This window comes from Lissotriton helveticus, chromosome 2_1 (genome assembly GCF_964261635.1).
Source record: "Lissotriton helveticus chromosome 2_1, aLisHel1.1, whole genome shotgun sequence".
Taxonomy (NCBI): Eukaryota; Metazoa; Chordata; class Amphibia; order Caudata; family Salamandridae; genus Lissotriton; species Lissotriton helveticus.
The window spans coordinates 2,060,159,745-2,060,181,207 of record NC_136059.1 but is presented as its reverse complement, the minus strand read 5'-3'; the positions used below and the strand labels follow the sequence as shown (position 1 = coordinate 2,060,181,207).

At 47.0% G+C, this 21,463-nt stretch overlaps 1 protein-coding gene across 1 annotated transcript in view; it reads right to left on the bottom strand.

Annotated features, from left to right (window-relative positions):
* Positions 1-21,463, bottom strand: part of KLHL2 (kelch like family member 2) — a 513,313-nt gene that overhangs the window by 89,740 nt on the left and 402,110 nt on the right. Inside the window, exon 9 of the mRNA XM_078677021.1 lies at positions 18,577-18,694. Coding sequence (XP_078533147.1) covers positions 18,577-18,694 — 118 coding nt within the window. The remainder of the gene's footprint in view (positions 1-18,576; positions 18,695-21,463) is intronic.

The following is a 21,463-nucleotide window of genomic DNA, read 5'->3' as shown; positions in this document are numbered from 1 at the left end:
CCGATCTAGTGAATACTATCTAACTACAGATCCCTCACTGTCCTCCCAATCCCCATTCTGTGGAGTGGTATATTTTTACCATCTAAAATGGTCCCAAACTAGTGTTCAGAACACTGTTACCCACAATTGTTCATGTTGAAAAGTAAAAGAAAAGAAACAGATGACAGTAAGCTGCGGTGGCGCCTAAATGCATCTCATCTCTGTCAATTTTGCAATGGTGTGGAGCATGAAACTGCGCAATATCACTTAGCAGCACACAGGAGCACTGATACAAAAAAAATCTCCACATTCCACTGTCTGCCATTTGTTGTGAACTAGTTATTCTTGTTCAAATCCTCCCATGCTTTAATACATAAATGAGTTTTGTACGCATGTAGGATTTCATCAGGAAACATCCTTTCGGACGAAGCCGGGATCACACTGTGCCAACACTGCGTTGGCAATAGAATGTGGCTGATACCTACCTGTCGTGAGGGTCTTTCTACAGCAGGCACCTTGTTTGACTTATATTTAGCGGCCCCGTCTGAGCTGCGGAAAGAGCCCCGGTGCTTCACAGCACTCCAGCAACGACGCCAAATGACGCCGATGCGGATGGGACAGGTGCCGGTTTGATGGAGAAACTTCGTGTCAGCGGTGAGTTGGAGCCTTTCAACACTACCCACTGTGGGATTATTGGAACATTGAGAGTGCAAGGGCACGCCAGCTCACGGCAGTAATACTCTGACACTACAAAGACCATGAGGCCACGGGAGTGGCCACGCCCACTGAGACAAGAGGTTGATTAAATTGGTGGTGTCAAAAAAACGCAGTGCCTTTGCATTGATGAGTCCGCTGCCTCTGAAGAAGTGGTTCTTCCACGAAACGTGTCAGGCATTTCGGACAATACCCTTGTTGCTGCAAGTCTTCACCCACGCTGTTCCCTCCATTAAATGAATGTGGCTTATACCTACCTGTCGTGAGGGTCTTTCTACAGCAAGCACCTTGTTTGACTTATATTTAGCGGCCCCGCTTGAGCCGCGGAAAGAGCCCCGGTGCTTCACAGCACTCCAGCAACGACGCCAAACGACGCCGATGCGGATGGGACAGGTGCCGGTTTGATGGAGAAACGTAGTGTCAGCGGTGAGTTGGAGCCTTTCAACACTACCCACTGTGGAATTATTGGAACATTGAGAGTGCAAGGGCACGCCAGCTCACGGCAGTAATACACTGACACTACAAAGACCATGAGGCCAGGGGAGTGGCCACGCCCACTGAGGCAAGAGGTTGATTAAATTGGTGGTGTCTGAAAAATGCCGTGCCTTTGCATTGATGAGTCCACTGCCTCTGAAGAAGTGGTTCTTCCACGAAACGCGTCAGGCATTTCGGACAATACCCTTGTTGCTGCAAGTCTTCACCCACGCTGTTCCCTCCATTAAATGAATGTGGCTGATACCTACCTGTCGTGAGGGTCTTTCTACAGCAGGCACCTTGTTAGAGTTATATATATATATATATATATATATATATATATATATATATATATATATATATATATATATATATATAAAAGCACCTTTGGTTATACCGGCTTCACGCACTCGAGAATGGGTGCTTTCGCGGGTGGTGTCTCCCGCTTCAATAGTAGCTCCACACTTGCCTCGTAATGAAGAAAAAGAAAGCACTCTCCAGGGGCGAGTTCAAGATTTTTTTATTGTGAACTCCCAGTGGCCAGACGGGTTTCGGCATTCGCCTTTGTCGATGGTAATTTGGCGCGCCAAAAACGGCCATTTTTATGTCATTTTGATTCCGACTAACCACATGCATAGAAAGAGGACTACATGCTCAAATACACGGTCGCCATATCTAAACATGTCTTTACGATGTCGAACATAATACATCCATTTTCGGTGCAACCATTTTTAACACATTCAACCCACTGATGGGTAAATTTGCATTTGCAATTATGCTATATAAATTTTTTTGTCAGTCACATCGTATATGGCGAGACCTTCCATAAAGCCCTGAATGGGCAAATCCTCCCCAACTATGCGTGTGTATTCCAAAACATACAGAATAAGTACATTACATGCTGATTACAGTTCCATGCCTTTAGCTGTTCTCTCAGTTCCCCAAGTGTACTGACAGTTCCTCATGTGTATTAAGACCTTCAGGGTGTTTTGTAGGTCGATAATGTACCTCGACTCTAATCTCCTTAATGTCATCACCCTGTCTCCCCCCCTGGGGTGTAATGGAACATGGTCTAATGCAAAGAAAGACAAAAGGTTCCTATCACTATTATGTTCTTTCTGAAAGTGACGGGCTACCGGATAATTCATATCACAGTTTTTTATAGCCCTGGTGTGTTGCAGAACCCTCTTTTTTGTTTCATGGATGGTACTCCCAATATATTGGAGTCCACAGGCGCAGGTGAGCACGCGGCGAAGGGTCCAGTGTGAACGAGGCGGTTTCTCTTTTTTGACTGGCCACGTCCCACCAGCGTGATTACCGAGGCTCGTCAGGTAGGCGTGGCGACGTAGGAGAGTGGAGAGGCTGTCGGCGGTGGGTGCGCGGTGCGTGAGGGTTGCTGTGCTTGAGAGCCAGAGATAAGCGGGGAGCCGAGCCAAGCGAGGGCACAGTGAGACGGACGCATGTCCTGCAGCTGAGACCGGTTGATTCACGGTAAGGCGGCAGTGCGGTAGTGCGCAACCAGTATACGCAAGGGGGGTGTAGGGGCTGACTGGGAGCCAAATTTTCATACTACCGCCATTCCCTTAAGACACTCTGGTGAGTGGGCGGCTTTCTCTCTTGTCCCCCTCCCCCCTAAAAAAATAAATAAATAAATAAATAAAAACGCGTAGACTGCATGGCGTACGCAGCCCCACGTGTTTAGAACTCTTCCCGAGTTCTTTTCTGAGTTCTCCCTGTTAGTTAATCTCCTGTAACCCTCACAGCTCTTGGTGCTCCTGCGGGGGCTCTCGGCGGGCGCCCAAACCTCCTAGCGCCCACGGCCTTTGGTCATCCCCTCACTCGCTGCCCGCTGCCTGGCTCGCTGACGGAAACTCACCAGCTCTGGGGCTGCTCCCCTTGCTCCCCATTCTTGAGCCAGCCCAGGCCCCGATTATCTCACCCAGACCCTGCTGGCTCCACCCCACCCCCAGGCTTCGAGGTGCTTGCACTCGCTTCCAGAGTTTGTATAGCACGTAGCCCCAGTCGTTCTTGGACTTCCGGTCTGATCCGGAGAGGCGAGGTGGTGACAGCTGGTGGGGTCAGGGTTGGGGGGGCCTGAGCAGGTTGGATCAGGTGAGCAGGGGGGTGCCATTAGCTATACACTTATATAGCCATACAGCGTACAGTCTATGCATACAGCGCCTGAATCCTAATAACTTCGCTGTTGTAATAAAGCACTTGTGGTGTTGGACCTGAGAGCAATCAGAAGAGCCCAAGTCCATCCTGGAACAATGAGATCAGGAAAAGAAAGGAAGTATACAGCACCCAAGCGAAGGAAATCTAATCAACCTGACGTTGCTGAGGTTTCAGACCACGCTAACCATAGATTAAAACCTCAAGAACCCTTAAGCCTGCGGGACTATTTCAGAAAAATGCCATCAAAGACTGCTGAATTGCAACAACCACACGTGCAATCCCCGGAGGTAATTACCACCATAACCCCGGTTCAATCAGGGTCGACTCACTTGGCCCCATCGCAACATTGGGCACCTGAAACCAAGACGGTAATTGAGTCATCAGAAGTCTACATTATTTTAACCATAACAGTAAAAATCCTCAATCTGACCACTTCCAATCTGGCAACTTTTTCGTGTCTCCAGCAGATGACAAGGGTTCTCCTCACTTACTGCAAAACCAGTTGGAGGACACCACATGCACAACAGAGTCCCGCTTAGCGCCGACACAACCCACCGTCACTCGCCTGGTGACCCCGACTAAGCCTTCTGTGGCCCCTCCTCAGCAAACAACGATGGTGCAAATTCATGGGAAAGCCAACCCTGTGCATTTTAACAGCAGCCAACTACCCACAACTCCACAAACAATATCCACCTCAACTGTACCACCAGCTTTGAGTCCCTTGTACATGTTATTTTCGCCACCCGGACAAATAAAGGACCCATTGCAAAACCAGCCAGTACCGTCTGACTTGAATGATCAATCTATGCCAGATTTGTCTCTTTTTTTCAAGACCACCCAAAGTTCCCCCAGGCCCAGTTCCATCTTAAACGAAAAATTAAACACCGGAGAAAATACTGCAACCAGTGCTTGGCCACAACTCCTACAGACTCTTCAACAAACTGTCAATGCACTAAATTACCATTCGGTAAAACTGGAGGTGCAGGTTGATTTACTAAACACCTTGGCATTATTCACGTCTGGGATCGACAGCAAATTAGACAAATTAAACTCTTTAATTTTAAGGGCGCAAGCCTCTATGAAGCTTGCCCAATCAACTTGCTGCTGTTCCCCAATTATAGGTTCTTTTTCTCTGCTTCCAGAATGCCTAACTACTGTTATAAGGGAAGTTAAGTTGATGAGGGCAGGAAATGTCCTCACCATACCGCCTTCCCCCAAACAGCAAGAACATCAAAAACCCACTGAAGATCCTGTTAAACAGAATACAAACATAAATGAAGGGGTGGTGCCAAATGCAGGAATAATCACCGGCTCAATGGAGCTGAACGGACATTCCCAGTGTGTTCAATCACAACCAAATCTGACGGTCGAAAATGGTCCCCCACTGATACCAACTGGGCCTGTAACCAGGCTAGACCAACCTGAGCCTGGGCGAAAAGACACCCGAGCACCTCAGATCGCTCCAATAGTGGAGGCTCCTCTAGGGCTTTTTCCACCACGCAGCAAGAGAGAGCGTAAACGCCAACGTAAAGCTAGAAACAAACTTAGGGCAAATTCCAATGCGGCCCACCAGGAACTTTTTCCTATCTTTATAAAAGCAGAAAACAAAAAATCCTCCACTAAAACCAGTGCATCAGAGCCTATGACAAACCTCAACGGAGATACCCCAAAAACACTCACCCAAGAACTAGTGAGGAGCCATCAGGACCAAAGCAAACAAACTATGGTCCCAGAAACAGTTGAGTGCAGCGCTTCCACAGAAAACACAAGGGTGAGTTCAGATAAGGCAAGCAAAATTGGGCCCAAGATGGTACCAGGAAAACCTGGGCCATCGATGGCCCTAACTCCTTCTGGAAAGGAAAATGCAACGTTAAGACTAAATTATTCCAAAACTATCTGTAACGACCCAATAACCCTGACCAGCCACAGTACACTTTTGAAGAGGGTTTCGCAACGACTGACACAACAGTTACACAAAATTAAATTAGATATGGCAGTCGAAAAATCCGACATCACGTCCCTAAGTGTTCCGGAGTCGAGCAATAACGACCCATCGTGTTATCAGATTTTACTGGCCCCTGAATACAAATCGAAGGGGTGGCATGACATTCTTAATAGATCCAACCTGTTAAAACTAGTGGAAGGCATCCCGGGGCTAGCAGGATTGGCCACGGACAACATTGAATCCATCAAATTTCTCCCCCCCCCCCGAGGTAACCAACCTTCTGAGGTTACTGTGGCGACTTTTTCATCGGCCAACTGGGTAGGAGCTTTTCTTGAACAGAAGTCCACTCTGCGGAACTGGGGAATTAGAGTGTACCCTTATTCTACGCCAGGGTATCCAATCTCCCTGTTAACCAGACCGACTTCACCCAGTCAGTTGCCAACAATTAAAACAACAGAACGTGTGAGACCTTACTCTGTCTTAAAAAATGCGTCAGGGTCAGACGTTGAATCTAAATGTTCTGAAAAAGTTGGAGACAAGGCAGAATTAAACCATTGTTGGGGGTGGCTGCCAGCGATCCTGTCTTCCAAACACTCAAATTGACCGTCTGTGGCTGAAACGCATGTAGAAAAATACAATCCCTCTGGAAAACCCCTCTCAACGGCTGATCCACAGCTAAAAACAGTTAACAGGCAAGGGCGGTCGCCCCTCTCATTGTGCTCATGGAACATTAGTGGACTTCATCAAAAAATCTCAAAAGATGACACTATGGCCTTTTTGTGCAAACATGCAGCAATTGCCCTACAGGAAACCTGGGCGTTAGAGGGCCGCCCCATAGAAGGATACATTGAATTTCGGAAATCAGCACTCAGGGACAGCCGCTTCGGCCACCCCAAAGGCGGTCTGTCCATTTACATCTCTAATAACTTAAAGGTGTATTTAATCAACTCCTTTTCAAAGAAGACTGGTTACTAGGGGTTAAAATTAACCCGTGGAGGAGGCAGCGTTCGCTCTTCCTCATAAACGTGTATATTAACCCCAGTACCCGTACTAAAAAAGACCATCTGGCCCGCCTTTGTGAAATCATGAATGACATTGCCACTGAATACCCCAACTCGGACCGTATTGTCATGGGGGATTTCAATACAAACTTATTTCAGGGGAATGTAGCAGACATGGAAGGGCCTGACTCAACTAACATTATTGAGGCTATGACTCAATCTAAACCTCCGATTCAAGCCTCTAACACATTGGGTGAGCTCACTGTGACGAGATTCTACAACGCAGGCTATCTGGTAGTGAACGGAAGGTCAACCAGCTATTCACCTCCAAACTGGACCTGGTCGAATGGAAGCGAAATGGTCGCAGCTCTGTCTTCATCTGATCAGCTCTTACCCAGCGACTGTGCAGGGCTCAAGCCGTCCTTCTTCAGTAGGGGCTGCAGCTTCTACCGTCATAAAATCATTAAAGAGAATGAGAAACAACGCTTTGAGGACGCTCTCAAAATTCCCGGGGAACAGTGCTTTTCTTATTATATACCACCAAGCCCAAAAAGCTTTCAGGAGGGCAGTCACTCAAGAGAAACAGGTCCAGGAAACCAAATACAGGGTGAAACTGGTGTGGGAAAGCAAGCAAAAAACTCAAGGGAATTCTGGTCTCTTGTTAACCGCACTAATCTGAACCTGATAAATTCCGGTTCAGCGAACATTCAGGAAGCGGAATGGGCATCATATCTAACGGATCACTTTCAGGCACAAGATCACCATGATCGTACTAGTTCAGCAAGGGTATATGGTACCGGCGCCGGCGCATTACCGAGTACTCCTTCCGACACAACACAGGGATTTGTCTCGGTATATGTATTAACCGAAGAACGAGTTGTCAAAGCAGTGACAAAAGGGAGACAAGACGGAGCACCAGGCCCGAATGGCCTGCCACAGAGGTTATTTAAATCGGACATTCCTTTCTGGTCTATGGTGTTATTAAACCTCTTCAACTATACTTTGAGGACACTGACAATCCTGGACTCATGGCGGGGTGCAATTATTCACCCCATTCATAAAGCTGGATCACAAGCTGCCCCTAATACCTATAGATTAATTGCCCTACTGGACATAGAGGCAAAACATTATGCAGGGCTCATCTTGGAGGACCTCAGGCAATGGGCAAATGATCATAATCTGATTCCTCTGAATCAAACAGGGTTTGTTGCCAATTCAGGAACCATGACAATCCTACTAGCAGTTTCTACCATCATCGACAAAGCTCTCTCAACATCCAGGATGGCATTTTGCTGCTTTGTCAATTTTAAAGCAGCATTTGATAGGGTGCCCAGGGCGGCACTCTGGAAAAAACTGAGCCAGTGGGGAATTCCAGATAAAATCCTGAACCCTATCATTCAACTGCATTCTAATACATGGGTTCGAGTGAAGTTAGGGTCCGGCACGCATCTCTCACGAAAAATCATGACCTCACGTGGTGTCAAGCAGGGATGCGTGCTGGCCCCCCTTCTCTTCAACCTATTTATAGCTGATCTGTCAAGTACCTTAGATAAGGTAAACAGTCACCCGCCCAAAGTAGGAGGTATGGCATTATGTAATCTTTTATATGCCGATGACCTGGCCCTGTTCAGCCTCACAAGGGTAGGGTTACAAAGGCTCCTTGACTCATTAACGCAATACACGATCAGCAATCAATTAGAAATTAACATGAAAAAGACCTTGATAGTTCCATTTGGTAAGAAACGTTATTGTGGTGGTGGCTGGTCAATTAATAAAATAAGTCTTTCAACTTGCCTATCATATAAATATTTAGGTGTCTATCTGGATTCCAGGGGCTGCTTTACAAAGCAGAGTAATGTGATCGCTGCCAAAGCCACGGCTCAGTGGTATCTTTGGCTAAGCTATCGAAGAAACTTTCAGGTCCAACTTTTCTCCTCTACTAGACGTTCTTAGAGCAAAGATTGGGCCAACACTTTCATATGGCATAGAGATCTTCAAAGGTAAAATGAACACTGTTTTAAATAAACATACAACTAAAATCTACAAAAAAGTACTTCATTTTCCGAGTACCGCATCCCCTGCACAGATTAGATTAGAGCTGGGGTTAACCAATTACGAAGCCTCTAATGTTGGTACATATCTCAAGCTTTGCCATAAACTAAGACAGACTGAACCAGGTACTCTAGAATCTCTAGTCTGGAAAGAAATTAATGATATCAATCCAGGGGGATCATTCGGCTGCTTTTTGAACGATTACATCCATCAAATGTCTGCTGCCGACCTCTGGGCCCTTAACCCCAGTCAGACTGCTTTTAAAAACACAATTAAAAAATGTGTAAGACTGACATCTCTTGCTACAGATAAAACTCTTCTCACGAAACGCAGTCATTCCTGGGCAGAAGTCAACTCCTACAAACGGCTATCCCCTGCCATGTATCTCTCTACGACATTTTCACTCTATTTAAAGCGTTGTTTTATTGCCCTAAGAATGGGAGATTGGCGCTTTCTTCAAAATCTACCCACCTGGCGTCGCAAGAAGGAGGACACAACATGTAGAGGCTGCGGGTTAGCAAAAGAAACAATTTTGCATGTGGTTTCTATCTGTCCCTCTTTCAATTCCCAACGCAGGTGTTTGCTTAGGTCAGAATGGAACAGGTTGGGAGTTCGGACTTGTAGGCATGCCATTATTGCTGCTTTGTCTTCGGACAATATTGTTTTAAATATAAAATTGGCCAAATTTATTCAGCAAGCGTATTGCAATTTAGTTAAAATGGAAACTGCTAAGGCCCCGTTGCTCACTGTTTAGATTGAATATGTACTTTAATAGATCTTGTAACGACAGGGAGGGTCACACTACAAATTGGAATTTTGTAGCAAGTATGCTTATGGTCAAATTTTACTCTTTCCATTCTTTTAATTATTTTTATTCATAAAACTGTATACAATGTGATTTGGGAAAACTTTTAAAGATATTGTTTATATCACAGGGGCAGACCAAGCAGTAGACAGTGTATGGTGTGCTGGACGTTAGGAATTTCTTAATTTTCTTGGGTTTATCTGAACCTGGAATCTTATATGTGAGGACCCTTTTGCTTGTAGAGCAGGCCTTGCATTTACCGCAAGGATAAAAACCCTGCCTCCTGTCAGCAAACGGGTTCGGCACCTCCTTTCTTTGGTAGCTGCTTGTAAGGGAGTCTCTTAGTGACCTAGCTCTTCTGAACGTGAGTAGCGATTGCCTTGGTATATCCATACCTATAACTGGATCCAATTTTAAAAGGTTCCATTTTTTTCTGAAAATTTGTCTCAAGGTCCCCACATCCTCTGAGAATGTGGTGATCATACGAAACTTGTTTTCATCTGCTACTTTGGTCTTTTCCTTTAACAATTGGCTCCTAGGGATTTTATTCACTCGTCTCAATGCATTCTGGAGTGTTGATTCCTCATACCGTCGTGCTCTAAATCTATCCATGCATTCCACTGCATGTCCTTCGAAGTCTACTCCCCTTGTGTCATTCCTTTTGATACGCAAGAGCTCCCCATAGGGGATGCTCTGTATCAATTTCACTGGATGACTATTCCGCGCATGTAATATAGAATTACCTACGGTTGGTTTCCGAAACAATTTGGTATACAGGGTGCCATCTATTGCACACACCTCCAGGTCCAAGAAATGTACAGAGGACAAACTTATATCTGCACTAAATTTCAGATTTAAATCATTGGTATTCAGTTTCACGATGTACTCCCCGGCACTCGCTGAAGACCCTCTCCAAATGATGAACAGGTCATCAATGTACCTGTGCCACGCTACTATCCTCTGTGTCCAATCACTGTTTTCCACCGCCCAGGCCACCTGCTCCTCCCACCAGCCCACGAATAAATTTGCGTAGCTGGGGGCGAAGCAGGTGCCCATCGCGGTCCCAGAGGTTTGGTGGTAATATTGACTTTGGTACAAAAAGATGTTATGATTCAGACAAAAGTCTAAGAATTCCAATACCATATCATTATGATGTGTGAATTTAGCTGGCCTGTTCTGCAAAAAATATTTCACAGCCTTCATCCCATCGTGATGTGCAATGCATGTATATAAGCTAGTTATATCTAGGACAATCATTTGGTCACCATCCTGCCATTGTACATTCTCTATGATTTTCAAAAAATCCTTGGTGTCTTTCACATATGACCTCAATCGCAATACAAATTCAAACAGGAAATGATCAATATAGATGGAGACATGGTCCAGAAGAATCGATTGTGAAGAAACAATCGGCCTGCCTGGCGGTGTGATTATATCATTGTGGACTTTGGGCAGATGATAAAAATATGGTGTAATGGAGTTGAGAGTTCTTAAAAACAAATACTCCTCTGTAACAATCATCCCCCTCTCATACCAACTTTTCAACATTGCATGACACTTGTTGATGCTTTCAAGATACAGACTTTTATTAGATTGGTCATAAGAAGACTCATCGGACAGTTGTCTCAGGGCTTCCTTATTGTATGCTTCATACGTCTGAAGCACTACATTCCCGCCCTTATCAGAGGGCTTACACACAATCGATTTGTCAATTCTAATACTCTCTATAGCTTGAGATTGTGCGTAATTAAAATTATATCTTTTCTTGCCTCATCCCTGCTCCTTACATCTCATTTTCATAAGTTCCTTAGTAATAACGTCCGAGAAAGTATCAATGATATCATTCGGCATTTGCAGCAAAAAAGTGGATGCAGGTTTAAATGGAGTCTCTACATTGCTTTGAGCTATACCAACTACCCCTCCAATTGCCTGTTGGGTGTTCGATGTCCCACCTTCTTGTAGAAGGTCTTCCATTATCTGCATACCAGGTAAGTCCCTTTCCACCAGAACATCTGTTGCCACATACTGTTCTCTCGTTTTCTTACTCTCTTGTTTGGGCTTCAATTTAAAGAACTTATGGAGTTTAAGTTTCCTAGTGAACTTGAAAAGATCTATCCGAGTCTGTGTGTATGCTAGGTTCTTTTGAGGACAAAACGTGAAGCCCAATTTCAAAACTTCCTCCTCAGCAGTTGTTAATACTCGTGGGCCAAATTAATTATAGTTAGAGTCTCACCTTCAGTCTCGTTCTTCTTTATCTGCGTTTGAAGAATTTTTTCTTGCTCCTGGTGACAGGTGGCGACTGCCGCCCTTTTACGCCATTGGCCACCCCTCCTCCTCGGCCTTTGCTTCCTTGGTCTGGCGGTGTGCCCCAGATCTTTTGGTACGATTGGGGCACCACACGGAATTCGTCTTGAAAAAGGAATCTATTTGATGAGGCCCCTGCTGTGCCCGCATTTTCGTCTCCCGATTGTTCAGGGCTCGTAACCTCCGACTCTGATGTTTCTGGTTGTACCACGGGTTGTGCCTTTGATTTATCTTGCAGGGCTCTCCGTGGCGCATCGTACCTTTTTGCAAATGTGATGACTCTGCCTTGCGCATAATCGCGTTCATCGCGCTCACATTTTTCTTGCTTTCTCTGCCTGATCTTTCCTTTGTAATTCTTCAGACGTTTCATCATCTGCTCTCGTAAGTCCAATTGTTACGTTTTGTCTCCATCTTTGGCAATTTTGACCTCTAGCTCGTCGATGGCCTTCCTTGCCTTTTCATGGTCACTCCATGCGAACTGAATTAGAATAATCAGCATTCCTTTGCATGAATGGGCCGTGTGTTCCGACCATTCTTCGAGTAACAGGGGGTCCGGGTTTTCATAGGCAGGTATCGTATAGATACGGAGACCTCTTGGTACTCTCTCCACTTCCACATAGTTTTGTAGAGAGGTACCCTCCCACCATTTACGGATCTCCCGTTCATGCAGCCTCTCCAATGCCACAAACTGTGTCGTTAGTGTGTTCACAGCCGTGCCCGGGTCCTCTCTCTGTACGTTTGGCGTACTCGATGTCGGTCTCTTCTTAAAAACATCTAGTACCGCCTCACAGCGCTCCGAGTTACTACACATCGTAACTCACTATATCTTGTTTTCACCGGAAATCCCCCTTGTGTGGATTTCAGCCCCCCTCGTTCCACCGCATATCGTATTCCTGCTATATGCCTTGCAGTAAGATCCTCCAGCGGCGGTGCGTGAAGTTAAAATGAAAGCTCCTTTGGTTACACCGGCTTCACGCACTCGAGAACGGGTGCTTTCGTGGGTGGTGTCTCCCGCTTCAATAGTAGCTCCACACTTGCCTCGTAATGAAGAAAGAGAAAGCACTCTCCAGGGGCGAGTTCAAGATTTTTTTATTGTGAACTCACAGTGGCCAGACGCGTTTCGGCATTCGCCTTTGTCGATGGTAATTTGGCCCGCCAAAAACGGCCATTTTTATGTCATTTTGATTCCGACAAACCACATGCATAGAAAGAGAACTACATGCCCAAATACACGGTCGCCATATTTAAACATGTCTTTACGATGTCGAACATAATACATCCATTTTTCGGTGCAAACATTTTTCATTATAAACACATTCAACCAACAGATGGGTAAATTTGCATTTGCAATTATGCTATATACATTTTTTTGTCAGTCACATCGTATATGGCGAGACCTTCCATAAAGTCCACAAGGATATAATAACACCGCCAGGCAGGCCGATTGTTTCTTCACAATCGAGTCTTCTGGACCATATCTCCATCTATATTGATCATTTCCTGTTTGAATTTGTATTGCGATTGAGGTCATATGTGAAAGACACCAAGGATTTTTTGAAAATCATAGAGAATGTACAATGGCAGGATGGTGACCAAATGATTGTCCTAGATATAACTAGCTTATATACATGCATTACACATCACGATGGGATGAAGGCTGTGAAATATTTTTTGCAGAACAGGCCAGCTAAATTCACACATCATAATGATATGGTATTGGAATTCTTAGACTTTTGTCTGAATCATAACATCTTTTTGTACCAAGGTCAATATTACCACCAAACCTCTGGGACCGCGATGGGCACCTGCTTCGCCCCCAGCTACGCAAATTTATTCGTGGGCTGGTGGGAGGAGCAGGTGGCCTGGGCGGTGAAAAACAGTGATTGGACACAAAGGATAGTAGCGTGGCACAGGTACATTGATGACCTGTTCATCATTTGGAGAGGGTCTTTAGAAAGTGCCGGGGAGTACATCGTGAAACTGAATACCAATGATTTAAATCTGAAATTTAGTGCAGATATAAGCTCGTCCTCAGTACATTTCTTGGACCTGGAGGTGTGTGCAATAGATGGCACCCTGTATACCAACCGCAGGTAATTCTATATTACATGCGCGGAGTAGTCATCCAGTGAAATTGATACAGAGCATCCCCTATGGGGAGCTCTTGCGTATCAAAAGGAATGACACAAGGGGAGTAGACTTCGAAGGACATGCAGTGGAATGCATAGATAGATTTAGAGCACGAGGGTATGAGGAATCAACACTTCAGAATGCATTGAGTCGAGTGAATAAAATCCCTAGGAGCCAATTGTTAAAGGAAAAGACCAAAGTAGCAGATGAAAACAAGTTTTGTATGATCACCACATTCTCAGAGGATGTGGGGACCTTGAGACAAATTTTCAGAAGAAACTGGAACCTTTTAAAATTGGATCCAGTTATAGGTATGGATATACCAAGGCAATCGCTACTCACGTTCAGAAGAGCTAGGTCACTAAGAGACTCCCTTACAAGCAGCTACCAAAGAAAGGAGGTGCCGAACCCGTTTGCTGACAGGAGGCAGGGTTTTTATCCTTGCGGTAAATGCAAGGCCTGCTCTACAAGCAAAAGGGTCCTGACATATAAGATTCCAGGTTCAGATAAACCCAAGAAAATAAAGAAATTTCTAACGTGCAGCACACCATACACTGTCTACTGCTTGGTCTGCCCCTGTGGACTCCAATATATTGGGAGTACCATCCATGAAACAAAAAAGAGGGTTCTGGAACACACCAGGGCTATAAAAAACTGTGATATGAATTATCCGGTAGCCCGTCACTTTCAGAAAGAACATAATAGTGATAGGAACCTTTTATCTTTCTTTGCATTAGACCATGTTCCATTAAACCCCAGGGGGGGAGACAGTGTGATGACATTAAGGAGATTAGAGTCGAGGTACATTATCGACCTACAAACAAAACACCCTGAAGGTCTTAATACACATGAGGAACTGGCAGTACACTTGGGGAACTGAGAGAACAGCTAAAGGCATTGAACTGTAATCAGCATGTAATGTATTTATTCTGTATGTTTTGGAATACACACGCATAGTTGGGGAGGATTTGCCCATTCAGGGCTTTGAATTTGAATTTGAATTTAAAAGGCATTTATAGAGCGCTCATATACTAGGCAGTTTCTTGGCGCTTAAAAAGCAACAGTGGTAAGAACAAGCAGACAGAAAACAGTAGGCTAACAGTTGAACGCTTGCTGGAACAAAAGGGTTTTTAAAGCCCTACGATATTCCATATAGGAAGGCAGAAGTCTTATTGAGGGTGGGAGGGCGTTCCAGAAGGTGGGGGCCAGAACTGAGAATTTCTGACCACCAGCTCTTTTCTTCTTGAAGCGTGGTACTGCCAGTAAGCCCAGGGAGGAGGAGCGAAGAGTTCTCGGCGGGCAGTAATTCGTGACAGCAGAGTTGATAAATGCCGGAGCAGTGCCCGCTCGGGCTTGAAAAGTGAGGCATCCTAATTTAAACAGTGCCCGCTGTTTAATAGGGAGCCAGTGAAGGGCTTTCAAGAGGGGGGTAGAGTGATGTGACTTAGCCAGGCCATAAACCAGGCGAGCTGCCTGGTTCTGGACTAGCTGAAGGCGGTGAAAGGCATATGCGGGAGCACCATTGTAAACGATGTTCCCGTAATCAATTTTTGACAGAACCATGGCCATTATAATCAGTTTAAGGGCGGAAACAGAAAAAAATCGGGATATTTTCCTGATGGTCCGTAAAGAAAAAAAGCAAGAGGAGACAACTGAACTAATATGTGAGTGAAGTGTGAGTTGGTGATTAAGAGTAATACCCAGCGTTTTAACTGATAGGGAGGGAGTGGGGGGGGCACCCAAGGATGGTGGCCAGAAAAGAGGTGACCAAGGATTACCGATACCGCCCGTCAAGACCAGCTCCGTTTTGTCCGGATTTAACTTAAGATGGTTCATATTCATCCATTCACGGATGAATAGCATCACGGACTGGAAGCCGGTTTGACATGGCGAGGCCGGGGACAAATCAAAAATAAGTTGGAGGTCGTCGGCATAATTATACACCGCGACCTCCATGTGCTGCAAAGCAAAAATAAGAGGAAAAATGTACAAATTAAAAAGTAGAGGGGAAAGGGAAGAGCCCTGAGGAACCCCACAGGTTATTTTACGAGGGGGAGCAGCGAATTCTGCCAGGTGGACAGCCTAAGAGCGATCAGACAGGAAGGACTTCAGCCAGGCCAGAGGGGAGCCCTCAATGCCCGCCGACTTGACACGGCGCAGAAGGATGGAATGGTCCACCGTGTCAAAGGCGGCGGACAGATCTAATAAAACGAGGGCCTGAGGAACGCTGGAGTCCAATCCCTCCCTGAGTCGATCCAGGACTGAAATGACCACCTTCTCTGTAGAATGACGAAGGCGGAAGCCTGCTTGGCAGGGGGCAAGATACTCGCTGCCCTCGATGAAGGAGCTTAAGATCTGAGTAAGGTGGGACTCAGCAATCTTCCCTAAGAAAGGAAGGAGGGAGATTGGTCGATAGTTGGCCGGGGCACCGGGGTCTGCCCCGTGTTTTTTTAAAATGGGGATGACCGTAGCAGCCTTAAAGGAAAGGGGGACAGTACCTTGTTCAAATGAATTGTTTAACAGGGTAAGGGCAGGGGAAGGACAGTCTAGGAAAATCTGACTTAATATGCGTGCTGGGCAGGTGTCAGCGGGGGAACCAGATTTCACCCGTCTGAGCAGAGGAGGAAGTGAGTCCAGAGTCAGAGGGGGGATAAGGGCTAAAGACTGGCTGTTGATGGGGATGGGACACTCACAGAAGGAGGGTGAGGGAAGGGGGATGTTAGCCTTGATGGTAGCCATTTTTTCTATAAAAAACTCATTAAGAGAGTTACACAAGGTCTGTGAAGGGGGAATTTTGACTGGGTCCTGTCAGAGGCGGCCAGCTCGTGGACCATCGCGAAGATCTCTCGTGGCTGGTTCTCAGCCGCCATAATGCGTCCAGAGAAGTAGTCTTTTTTTGCGGCTAAAATATCTCGCTTATACTCAGAGAGGACTGTGACGTAAAGCTGTCTAACTGAAGGACAGTAAGCACGGCGCCATGCGCGTTCGGCTTGTCGCACTGTAAGTTTCTTAGCTTTTAAGGCTGGACTAAACCACTTATTGGCATTGTGGACGCGGTTAATAGTTACCCGCTTAAGTGGGGCTATGTGGTCGCAGGTTTTGACAAGCCAATTGTCCAATGTGGTGACCTGGGAATGTAAAGCCAGACCCTCGAGGGACGGGAGGGAGGAGCGGAGTGAGCTACACAAGGTGGAGATGTCAACTCGACTCCAATTCCGGGTCCAGATGTTTTTAAGATGACGTGGAGGGGCTGGAGTATTAAGGGCCAGCGAAAAGGACAGGAGATGGTGGTCCGACCAGGCACATGGCAGTACCGAGGGCGCCGAAATGGGGATGTTGAGCGTCCATATCTGGTCAAGTATATGCCCCTGCCTATGTGTGGGAGTGTGAACATGTTGCGAAAAGTTCAGGCTGAGGAGAAATGCAGTAAAATCTTTAGATATTGCATCCTCAGCAGGGTCGCCGGGCCAGAAATGAAAGTCTCCAAGGACTAGCACTGAGGCGTTGTTAATGGACAAAGTGCTTAGGAGTTCCTGAAATGTAGTGATAAAGCCAGGGGAAGAGTGGGGAGGACGATAGACCAGAACACAGGTAAGAGGGGTTTTAAAAGAAACAGAACGTACCACTAAACAATCTGACGTTGGCAGGATGGGAGAAGCCAGCGTCTGAAATTGTAGCCCCTCACGCGCTATTAGAGCAACTCCACCCCCGTCTTCCCGTTTGGACGGTCAGCGCGGAGGGCAGAATACGAGGGGGGCAGGGCCGCCAGGACATCAGGAAGGGAGTCCTGGCGGTACCAGGTTTCCGTTAGGAAGAGCAGGTCTGGGCTCTCAGTGTCCAGCAAATGAAAGATGTCAGTTTGGTGCCGCACAGCGGACCTGGTATTGAGCAAAAAAGCAGAAGTGGCAGGAATAGGGATGGGGGCACGTAGGCTAGGAATGGGCGGTGGAGTGATAAGAGGAATAGGTCTGGGACAGTGCTGGAAGGGGCTAGAACGGGCGATACCAAGTGCTATGATACCAGCTAGAGTGGCAGGATCAAGTAAATAACCGGTATGTAAGGAGTGTAGTACTTGCGGAGAGTAAGTGAGCATATGGGCATGATGGTATGGCCCTGGTCCCGGCCTGGCGCGGACGGGCGCAGACGGGCAGGACTTTGGCACGACTTCGGCGCGAAGTCGGCGCTCCCGCTGCGCTGGTCCGCTGCGCTTCCGCCATTGCGTCATTAAGTACCAGGAAAGAGAAAAACACTAGCCCTAGGCTTTATGGAAGGTCTCGCCATATACGATGTGACTGACAAAAAAATTTATATAGCATAATTGCAAATGCAAATTTACCCATCTGTGGGTTGAATGTGTTTATAAATGAAAAATGGTTGCACCGAAAAATGGATGTATTATGTTCGACATTGTAAAGACATGTTTAAATATGGCGACCGTGTATTTGGGCATGTAGTCCTCTTTCTATGCATGTGGTTTGTCGGAATCAAAATTACATAAAAATGGCCCTTTTTTGCGCGCCAAATTACCATCGACAAAGGCGAATGCCGAAACGCGCCTGGCCACTGTGAGTTCACAATAAAAAAATCTTGAACTCGCCCCTGGAGAGTGCTTTCTCTTTCTTCATTACGAGGCAAGTGTGGAGCTACTATATATATATATATATATATATATATATATATATATATATATATATATATATATATATATATATACATACATTAAAGGGTGAACAGGATGACCAAATGGTTGCCATATACCGTTCAAGTAAGTGCCTTCATACGAAGACCACAGACCAAATTTCAAAATAGTTGTAAGAAGGTCTTTGGGAATGGGGAAACGGACTGCAAAACATATTAGCAGAAGGTTTCTTTAAAAACATACATTATTTTTCATATCCTATTTCAGAAAAAGTCGAAAACTGTTAATGAGTGTCAGCAGTGACACAACAGAGAAATTATGTACTTTTACATGCAGTCTTGAGCACATTTCCACCTACCTGCTCGGCATCTCCTCGTAGGTAATTCTGCCACCTGATACCAGCTCTCTTCTTTGAAATCGTAGCACTCAACACTGCGGATGGCCTTTGGCGCTTGGCCTCCAACAACAACCATTAACTTCAAACAAAGGAAAGCAAAGTTAACTTTTCAGCATCATGTCTAAAGGAACAGGTAGTTGTTTTTATTTGCATATACCATTTTATTTACCAAATAGTTTGGTACACCAGAGGGACAATCGCACAGCAGTTGCAAATTGCAAGTGACTGTGTGAACGGAATAGCCTTATATATACAGCATGTGTCATCAATTATTTTACATTTTTGTAGGCAACATTAGCTGTGGTTTTCTGAGTTTCGCTGAAATACATATTTATGCAGCGTGCACTGAAATGCTGATCACAATCAATGGCTAGAGACAACTTATTTTTCTTTATTTTCAGCAGAGGGAAATAATCATATTTCTGCCCCTGCGCCCCCCCCCGCACGCTCGTTCCCACCTCCCAGCTTAAGGCAAGCCCGTCTCCGCCCGTCTGTGACCCGACCGCAGCCAGCACTAGGAATCCTGGATCTCCTAAGCCCCGCCGATATGACTCCGCCACCCTTCACGCACTCAGTCCCGGAAAACACACCGACTGCCAAAGGTCGACACCGAACACCACCCATGCAAATACTGCCGAAGATCCTTTACCATCGACAACGCCCCCTCGACCCGGCGAAGGCCCACCAGATGCACGCAGCACCGGAGCCCTGACATGCATCCTCCTCAACGTGCGCTCCCTACTCAAACACACTGTAGAGATCTGGGACCTGATCAACACCATTGCGCCCAACGTCGCCTTCTTCACGGAAACCTGGACTAATGCCACCTCTGGCCCCAACATCGCCACCGCCATCCCCGACGGTTACAAGATCCAGAGGAAGGACCGCCCCCACCGCCCAGGAGGAGGACTGGCCATCACACACAATACCTCCCTCCGACTCTCCACCTCCAGCACGAGCGACCCCCACTCCAACACAGAACACCTCCACTTCCACTTTGACAACCGCAGCGACCCTGAATCCACCACCTCCTTGACAACCTCAGACTGAAGCAGCTTCTCGACACTCCCACTCACAGAGCAGGACACACCCTCGACCCCATCTTTGCAGGAGGGAGAAACATCCGCTTCAGCTTCACCACCGAGCCCCTCTGGACGAACCACCACTGCGTACACTTCACCTTTAACACCACCACCGCACCTAAACCCGTCCCGCCACGAAGGAATTGAAGCAAGATCACAGAGGATCACCTCAATACCACCCTTCTCCTAGACCCCCCCGCGCCACGACCGACGCCAACTCCGCAGCCAAAGAACTTCACAGCTGGATCTCCTGCTGCACCGACAAGCTCGCACCCCTCCGCCACCCCGCCAAGCAACGCCCCCTGAAGGCAGCCTGGTTCACCACAGAACTACAAGAAGCCAGACGCTCATGTAGATGCCTCGAGAAAACCTGGCAAAACCGGGAAACCACGGAAGCACTGAACAAGCACAGGAGTACCCTGAAGGAATACCACCAGCGTATAAGAGACACCAATGGACCTTCATCAGGAACATTATCCACACCAACGCAACCAATGCCAAAGAAGTGTTCAACGTCATACAGCCTTTCGCCAAACCTCCCAGTGAAGCCACGGGCGTCACACCGTCCCAGAAACTCTGCAACAAGCTCAGCTCCTACTTCCATCTGAAGATAAAGGCCCTCTACGACAACTTCAGAGAACACACGCTGGACACCACCCCTCTCCCCACTGCCGTTAACAAGCCAACCGTCATGACCTGGAATCCCGCCAGCATAGAACACGTCACGAAACCATGAAAAACACCCACCCAAGAGCCCCCACGGAGCTCTGCCCACTGCACATCTACCACAGGGCTGCTGCCGCCATCGCACCCGAACTAGGACGGACCATCAATGCTTCCTTCAAGTCCGGCACCTTCACAGACGATTGGAAGCAGGCAGAGGTTAAACCCCTCTTCAAGAAACCCACGGCCGTCTCGACGGACCTGAAAAACTACCGGCCCATCTCTCTCCTCCCCTTCGTGGCCAAAGTCACAGAGAGACTCGTAAACGCTCAGCGGACCGCCTTCATGGACCTAGACCTAGACCCCTCCCAGTCTGGATTTCGCAGCAACCACAGCACTGAGACCGCCCTCCTACCCGCCACTGATGACATTCACATGCTACTCGACCAGGGACACACTGCGGCCCTCATCCTGCTAGACCTCTCCGCAGCCTTCAACACCATCTCACATTGCACTCTAACAGCCAGACTTCACTACACGGGAATACAGGAACTGTCCTTAACTGGATCCAATCCTTTCTCTCCAGCAGAACCCAGAGGATCAGACTCCCCCCTTCCTCTCCGAACCCACAGAGATCAACTGCGGAGTACCTCAAGGACCATCGCTCAGCCCCACGCTTTTCAATATCTACTTGGCCCCCCTCGCTGCCATCGCCAGACAGCATAGGCTCAGCATAGTATCCTACGCCGACGACACCCAGCTCATCCTTTCCCTCACGAAAAACCCCGAAGACACCAGACTCTGCTTTCAGGAAGGAATAAAGGACGTTGCATCCTGGATGAAAGATAGCTGCCTAAAGCTCAACTCGGAGAAGACTGAGATCCTCATCCTCGGACCCTCCACCTCTGCCTGGGACAACACATGGTGGCCCTCCGCCCTCGGAAACCCACCCACCCCGACAGACCACGCACGAAACCTCAGCATTATCCTCGACTCCTCCCTCACCATGACCCACCAGATCAACTCCGTCACCTCCACCAGTTTCAACTGCCGCAAGACCTTCAAATGGATACCCCCCGAATGCAGGAGGACCATCACCCACG